Below are 8368 nucleotides of genomic sequence, written 5' to 3'. Positions count from 1 at the left end.
AATAAATGATCAAGTTGAATTATTATTGGTAGGCCTCTTTGGAAAATGTTCTTACAGCAGCCTCACAAGAAACAAAATAGTACAGTAAAAAAGAACAAAGAAAAAGGAATCTTAAAAGAATGAAGAAAAAAGAATTTAATATAATTAATAAAACTATGACCATTCATATTAATGATCCAACGGCCACTCGAGTCTCAGAAAAAAATTATAAATGTCGAATAATTATTTTTTTAATCCTCGATCCTTTTTCTGGGCTTCCAAAAAATCCAGTCTTTTTAGAAGAGAAAGTGCATAAAAAGAAAACCCAATTTGAAATTGTTTATTTCCAGCCTAAATTCTCAATCTTTCATTCCCAAATTCTAAAAAAAAAACTTGTCTATTTTTAGTAAAAAAATAATTGCGTATTCAAGTTGATGAGATTTAGTAAGTGAATGGTAGAGAGCTTTCTTCATCTTTTTGATCTAACTTACAAACCTTTTCTTTCCTCAGATCTATTATCTCCAACTTGTTGCTCTCTGTGTTTGTATCTTCGCGCTTTTAGTGAGTTCTTAACTTTCTAATTTTGGAGTTCATAGCTTTTCTGGTGATAATGACTTTAGTCACTGTGTCTAATTTAAGTTGATTGGTCGAATTGTGAGTAACATTGTTAATTAAGATTTATAATTTTTGGTGAAAAGTCTCAACCTTTTTGATTATTTTTTTGAGCAGAGATGGTGTCACATGAAGAGAACACAGGTATAGTGGAATGGTTTCTTGGTCCGCATCCATTCACGTATCCTCCTTACGGCGTTGAGAGGATTCACGAGGAAGACGAAGCACATCAACACCATTATCATCATCATGATGCTCAGAGCGGTGAGTATTACAGAGAGTATGAAGAAGATCATCGTAGTAGCAGCGATGTAGATAACGATGAGATCATTGCAAGAACACTCCAAGACGATTTTTTGCAGCTTCAAATTGCAGAGGAAAATAATAATAACGATTATTCAAATCATCACCAACAACAACATCAAGAAGAAGAAGAAGAAGAAGAAGGAGGTGGTGGTTATACTAATAACTATAGCAGTAATAATAACGAGTATGGTTGGAACGAACAAGCCGTTGTGGATTACTCTTCAGGTTGTTATTATTGAACTGTCTCTTATTCATTATGTTTATGCTTTAAGGATTGGATTTACAAAGAAAGTTGTGTTTGTAGAATGGGTAGGAGGAAATGAGAATGATCAAGAGGATGATTCATCGGGTAATATATATTCGTGTTCAAGCCCGAGTGATACAGATGAGTATGTGTACTCTTGGGAATCAGATCAGTGTGAGGCTGATGGTGAATTTGGAAGGAGGTTGAATCAGATGGTCCCTATTCCTGTAAGTACTCAATGCACTATATAACTTGTTGTTAATATGTTGTATCAATTTTATCATATGATATATTATATATATAAATACAGTATGTACCAAAAATAAATGGAGAAATACCTCCTGAGGAAGAAGCAGTTTCAGATCATGATAGACTTCGGAATAGGTAATGTTAATATACATGTTTTCTATTTTATGTTAAACCATTCTCGATTCATTTGTTTTGTCATTGTTTCAGGTTAGAGCTATTTGACTTTGCTGAGGTCAGAGTTCCAGGAGATGGTAATTGCCAGGTAAAACTTCTACTTCATCTACATTAGCAGATGGAAGAACTAGACTTTACTCATTATTACTCTTTTTTTTTTACAGTTCCGTGCTTTAGCTGATCAGTTATACAAAACCGCAGATCGTCATAAACATGTTAGACGACAAATAGTCAAGCAGGTTTGATGATCTTTCTTCTACTCATGCGTCTTTAGAAGTTTTCACAAATTCATATGAGCTCACTTATTTTTTTTTCTAACCATTCAACTCTTTGTTTAGCTCAAATCTTGTCCAGATTCTTATGAAGGATATGTTCCCATGGACTTCTCTGAATATCTAAAGAAGATGTCTCGGTAACAATCTTCTCTAACATAATTTCTTGAACCACAATTTTTTTGTTAAAAAGCCTCAAGTATTCAACTTTGTAACACAGGAGCGGGGAGTGGGGTGATCACGTTACATTACAGGCAGCTGCAGATGCGGTAATATATATTTTCACTGACTTTATGAACTGGTCTTCTTTTTATCATTCTGTAATTAAATTGGTGAAAAAACTTTTGAATGGTGCAGTATCGGGTGAAAATAGTAGTGCTAACATCGTTCAAGGATACATGTTATATTGAAATTCTTCCTACCTTTCAAGAATCAAAAGGAGGTAAAAGAGTTTCTTAGTTCACTATACTGTCCTCTTCACCTTGAATATTTGTTAATACAGTGATGTGTTCTTTTGCAGTAATTTTCTTGAGCTTCTGGGCAGAGGTTCATTACAACTCTATCTACTTAAACAGAGGTACATTGTACTAACCGTAACTCATTTTGAACAGACTGTTTTGCTTTTCATCTTGATTTATTAAGAGAGATATTCTTCTTGACAATTTTTGTGTGTGTGTGTGTTCAGATACATCTGCAACAGAGCTACAGAGGAGGAGAAAATGGTGGCGTTTTGGAAACTAGACAGAGCTTGGGCACTCCCTTATCATCACTCAGTTCATCACTGGGAGTTTATATTAATATTTATTGACTTGAGAGATGTCCTTTTGAAATATCCGATGAACAAACAATGCTCACAGCTTCAAAGTCTTATAAATAATAATATTGTGTTCTTCTTTCAAAGAAAGATTAATTTCTCTGCGGCTAATAACTTGAACACGGTGATGAACACATCCATGTAGGTTACATGCACTAACAACAACTTTTTTTTTTTATGTTTTCCTTGATTGAACTAGTTTTACATGATTTTATATGGCTGTAAAAAAAGATATATACACCACGACACGTTGAACAAAAGACTTAAGCATCTACATATGTTAAGAAATCGTATAGAATTTAATAAGGACAAAAATCAAAACCCAAATCTACGCTTATAGTACAGGGAGAAACGGTGGAACATTCACTGAACCGAAGAATGTAAAGAGTAGAGAAAACTGGAGAGTTTATCATGATTTAACTCAAAAAGGGTCGATAGATTCTTCTTGTCCAGTTGGTACTGTCTTGTTTCTTGGTTTTTTTTTTTTTTTTTGAATTGGGATGATGGATGGTGATCAAGATAACACTCTCCAACATGGCTCCCGACAAGATGTTTCTCCTGCTATTATGGTAAGAGTTTTTTTTCTCACTCTTTTTAGTTCAGTTCCAAAATTTTTGGTTGTTGTTCTGCTTCTTTTCTCTGTTTTTTTTAGGTGAGTCCTTGAGGGTCTTTGAGTTTGGAGGGTCCCTGTGATCGATCTTCTGTAAACTGTTATGGAACCCAAGTAAATAATCTTCTTTTTTTTGTGTGTTTTGTAGAATGGAGTTTCTGCTGAGATTACTGAAGAGATATCACCAAGCCAACATGAAAGATGGAGAGACCTTGTGTTTGATATACAGTTGAGAACACAAGAGGACGCTCATGACGATTTCTTGAGAGCCAATGAATCCTTCACTCCTTCTACTCCAAGTCCTGTGACCAAAAGGTTCAACTTCTCTCCCATGGAAAGTCCTAGAATAGGGAGACGCGTTGGTTCCATGAGTCCTTCCTCCTCAAGAAGAAGGACTACTCTCAAGAATGTCTTTAACTTCAAAGGGCAGAACCACAATGCAGATATTGAGGAAGGTGTGGCATTGGTGTATGAGGGCAGAGATAAGTATAATATTCCAAGAACATGGTCTCTCACTAATATCTTAACTCCTAAAAGATCCAAGAAGACACAGTCTTTACCTGTTACCCCTTTAGCTCACTCAAATCCTGAGTCCATGCATGGGAGATATGCAGTTGATCAAGTTACATCCATGGTCAGTATGCTATTATCTTAACGAACTTGATTATACTATACGCAAGGGAGATAAACTTGTACATGTGTTCTTTTTGATAGAAAAGAGAGCGGACACTGCCTATTCGCCGCACACGTTCTTTCCCAACGCTCATCGACAAAGATGGCAATGCGAAGCCCGTAGGGGTTCTCCGTGTGATTTCTACTCCTTCCCGTGTGGATACAGAGAGTCTAGAGTTGATGCATGAACATCACGATGGTGGAGAAGATGTTCCTGAAGAGGAAGCTGTGTGCAGAATCTGCATGGTTGAGTTAGGACAAGATTCAGAAGCTTTCAAGATGGAATGCATGTGCAAAGGAGAACTAGCTCTTGCCCACAAAGACTGCACTATCAAATGGTTCACAATCAAAGGGAACATAACATGTGATGTGTGCAAGCAAGAGGTGAAAAATCTCCCCGTGACACTTCTCCGTGTGGAAGATGATTCTCAGGACCTGTCTAGTGGAGCAGAGCATACAGAGAGTAACCAAGGGAAAGATGTGCCGATTCTTGTCACGGTAAGCATGCTTGCATACTTCTGTTTCCTTGAGCAGCTTCTGGTGATGGATATGAAATCGAGTGCCGTTGCAGTAGCTTTACCATTCGCTTGCATTATTGGTCTTCTTGGATCAGCGACATCCACAACAATGGGTAATAATATTTAAGAGTTCTTGAACTCTCTTTTTTTCAAAATTAATATTGTTATTCATTAGCCTCTGAAAAGATGATTTTTGGTGCATGCAGTGAAGGGGAAGTATGTGTGGATCTTTGCAACCATTCAATACAGTATCGTGGTCCTTTTCGGTCATGTCTTCTACTCAAAATTTGATGTAATGTTTCATTCAGATAGTTTTTTTCTTTTTATTTTTAAAGTGACCTTGTTAAAAGATTTGGTTCTCACAAACTCTCATTAACTGGTATGGCATGTTAAGCAGCCGGTTACGCGCATTGTCATAGCCACTATGGTCGGATTTGGACTCACCATGTCCGGCGCAGCGGTTATTACCATGTTTATGGAATGGAAGAGATGCCATGCTCATCACCAGCTAGCAAGCACTCAGGTGGCTACACCACCGTTTCAGACAACAGAGTAGGAGATTCTAAATGAGATTGAAAACTATAATCTTTTGTTGTAAGTTGAGACTGTGCTAAAATATTGTGCTATCATGTGTTATTGTTTTGATTCTAAATGAGATGAACGTTAGTGTATGAAAGCTTGGATATTTCACACATTTGTTAGACAAAATTTAAGGTGAAAATACATTAAACGATGGTTAAATACTAATAATATATTCAGTAAATAATTATGAATAATTATATAATACCCTGTAGTCAGAAATCAGAATTCAAAATACACGTTTCGTGGTCTGTTGTGACTTCCTCCTATAACAGAGAAAGGACTCCACTTTTGAACCCTCTAAAATACACGTTTATTCCAAACGAGTTTTAATAGTGGTTTTTTACTTTTAATCTTCTCTATTAAAAAGAGAAGTACCATTTTAATCTACTACAAAATAGTCATACTAAAAGTATAGGTCCATATATTCAAATAAAATTTTTATTGTTTACATTAGTTTATTTAATGTATAACATTTCTAATAATTATAAGGATATTTATAACAAATTCATTTTAACTATAAATTTAAATTTTAGTTTTAGGATTAACAAAATCTGTTGAAAAAAAATCTAACAAAGACTAAAATATCATTCACCTTTTAAAATGATTAATATTCATAAATTAAGTAAGAATTTTTACAAAAAATAAAATTGTTAACATATGTTAAATTTTAATATTTAGAACTATATATCATCTATTAAGTTATTTTTAAAATGACAGCAATATATTATCATAAATTATTATATACAAAATAATATAAAATTTTATATATATAAATGAAATGTTATTCGCACGGGTGTGCGGGTTAGAATCTAGTGTTTATTAAATAGTAATCTTTGAGAAACTCACACGTAAACGGGATCATACGTCGGTCCATGCAAATAACTAGTCACTCAAATAATCGTTAAGTGTACGTTTCATATTAGTTATGAGGTTTTTGCCATATTTGTTCGGCTAATTATGCTGTGTACATAATCATATATATATATACATAACACGTTAAGAAAATCCTTTATATACGTATAGTTCTTTCATTAAAGCATTCACTAAATCATATCATACGTATGTTTCTCTCAGCTATGATATATGCATATGATTAAGGGAATTGATCAGTAGAAGACATGAATGGTTACGATTAGCCTAATCTGCCCCCACTAGCTTTTGATTAGTGTTAAATAATCCAAACAACTGTATTCACGAAGGAGCCGATCGATAACATTACAATCAATTAATCATTTCTGGTCATGACTATCCCGAACGAGTGATTTTTAGCAGAAGAAAAAACTATAATTGTTGAATCAATAGATTTTTTGTTGGTAGCTATATCATCAGCATTGGATCATACTCACTAGAAGATTCTAACAGATTGAAAGTGACAATGTTCTGCATTAAGTAGGTTGTTAAAGTATACATACGCAGTACATACAACATACACCGAACACGACTACCATATGCATGCTTTTCTCATAGACATGACTCAGACTTGCAAAAAGGGAAAAAAGAAGATGTTTTATCGTGATGAAATCTGTGCTTTCTTGCAAAACCTGCTTTGCTCCTCGTTAAATAAGTAAATGTACTTCAAAATTCATTAGATACCAACAAACAAACAAAACAAACACAAAAGAAAAATACAATTTCTCTCTGTTTTTTTCTGTTATGGCTTCTGATAAACCCGGAGATGAATGGATCAGCCTAGTAATCTACATCAGCATTCCATTGTGTTGCTTTCTGCTTACTGTAGCATTCCAATGCTGCTGTAACAGGCAGGACCGTAGGGTTCACCCTGCTCCCCCTGAGTACGAAGAAGAAGAAGGCCATATTTAACACAGGTTCTTTAGGTCCTTAGAGCATGATTATCCCTAAAAATCCATAAGGTTTCTTAAGTACACTTTAATGATTATTTAACTAATAAATATTAGCTAAAAACTTTAGTTAAAAATCACCTAATTTTTAACCTACAATGGTAGTTTCTTAATTCGAGTTTCTTAAAAAAAAAAAAATTAACTACATAATAATTTGCTACCTTATATATAAGTTCAAACAACAAGTACACGAACATTCTCCTTACTAATATGTTTCACACCCAAACAGCAAGCAAAACCAAGAACTTGGAATAAAAGGAAAAGGGATTGTGCTTTATACCTTCTTCCTGCATAAGTTGAAGAGAGGAGTAAGATACCTAGCACACTGCTTAAAAGTGGCTACAATTTTCTTTCCTTAGCAGTTCTGTTCTCAGTGTTCTCCACAGCATCAAGCTCCTGTTTCCACTCAATCAACAGCTAAATACACACACAACAACGTTACAACATGTTCAGATTTAATGGAATCCACTAAAAGAGACTCAAAGGCTTCTAGCAATTTTATTCATAAAGAGGAACAACTAACAAATATTACCTTCTAATTTCTTCACAAAGAACATTCTAGTAACTGAAGAAGCTAATACTATGAGGATAAGAAGAACCAACAGTGGCCTATAGGACAGAGTTTCAGCTTATGGGAGAAGCAAAGCAGGAAACACTAAATCTGTATGTACTTTTTTTCAAGAAGCTCAATCTGTAAAGCAAACCAGTTTTTCTACAAATAATGAAAGAGGAGGGGCAACAAGTGCATACAAAAACAAACAACATATGAGGCAAGATAAAAAAAAACAGAACACACAGATGAGGTAATACCGTAAACATGTTTGCTGCGAAAGCATTCACACCACTCAACAACTCTTGCTTCTCCCTCATTCTTCTGTTCCTCTTCTTGTGAACATATGATCTCTGCAGCAGATCAATAAAAGCACTGAAAATCAGATCCCCAGCTGTTCAAACTCCCACACACTAGTTAAAATGGTCGCAATTCAGACAAGTAACCATCTAAAGTCCCAACATTGTGTCTGAACAATTGGACAAACCTCGCAGATTCTCAATCCATCTAACAAAGGTTAATAAGAGAAGCAGCTGAGAACATGTTCAATCGATCCAAAGAAATGCCAAAGCACGAAACTTTAGCTTGCGGGTTAACGAAAAGAATCAAACTTTGCGGGGAAAAAAGAGAGACCGATTCCCAGGAAGTGCGGCGTTTGAGTCCTGTCTCCGCTGCTAAACTGGCTGTAAGTCTTGCCGGAGGCTGACTTCACCGTGAGAAGCCGATTTGTAACCCTCTGTTTCGTCGCCGCTTCCCTTCGCGACGGAGAGGAGAAGACGAGAGAAGAGAAAGACAGAGAAGACGCCGATTGCACGGAAGATATGCTTCTCTTCACAAAAGCAGACGTCGGGACGACGGAGAACGCGAGAGAAGAGGAGAGAAAGGAGAGAAAGAAAAGAAAAAAAATCACAATTCACAGTTTGCTGA

General features: G+C 35.4%; 2 protein-coding genes across 5 annotated transcripts; both read left to right on the top strand.

The window, feature by feature from the left end:
• The first annotated feature begins 296 nt into the window (after positions 1-296).
• Positions 297-2776, top strand: LOC106315595. 4 transcript variants are annotated; one of them, XM_013753365.1, is made up of 11 exons: positions 297-423; positions 709-1122; positions 1202-1368; positions 1452-1525; positions 1598-1652; positions 1729-1803; positions 1903-1976; positions 2057-2105; positions 2194-2278; positions 2357-2413; positions 2522-2776. In XM_013753365.1, the coding sequence occupies exons 1-11, from the start codon at positions 414-416 to the stop codon at positions 2575-2577; spliced, it is 1116 nt and encodes a 371-aa protein (XP_013608819.1). In that variant the 5' UTR covers positions 297-413; the 3' UTR covers positions 2578-2776. The 4 variants fall into 4 exon arrangements, with proteins under 4 accessions (XP_013608819.1, XP_013608822.1, XP_013608820.1 ...); XM_013753368.1 differs by having other exon boundaries at positions 299-434; XM_013753366.1 differs by lacking the exon at positions 297-423 and adding an exon at positions 438-540.
• Positions 2777-3153: 377 nt separating this feature from the next.
• On the top strand, positions 3154-5006 carry LOC106315370. Its single transcript, XM_013753099.1, has 5 exons — positions 3154-3219; positions 3409-3894; positions 3975-4563; positions 4657-4740; positions 4837-5006. Exons 1-5 carry the CDS (start codon positions 3154-3156, stop codon positions 5004-5006), a joined length of 1395 nt encoding a protein of 464 aa, XP_013608553.1.
• Positions 5007-8368: the final 3362 nt, after the last annotated feature.

The sequence above is a fragment of the Brassica oleracea genome, chromosome C9, assembly GCF_000695525.1.
Source record: "Brassica oleracea var. oleracea cultivar TO1000 chromosome C9, BOL, whole genome shotgun sequence".
NCBI classification, from domain to species: Eukaryota; Viridiplantae; Streptophyta; class Magnoliopsida; order Brassicales; family Brassicaceae; genus Brassica; species Brassica oleracea.
The sequence above is the reverse complement of the archived record's forward strand: the minus strand, read 5'-3'. Positions and strand labels throughout refer to the sequence as shown.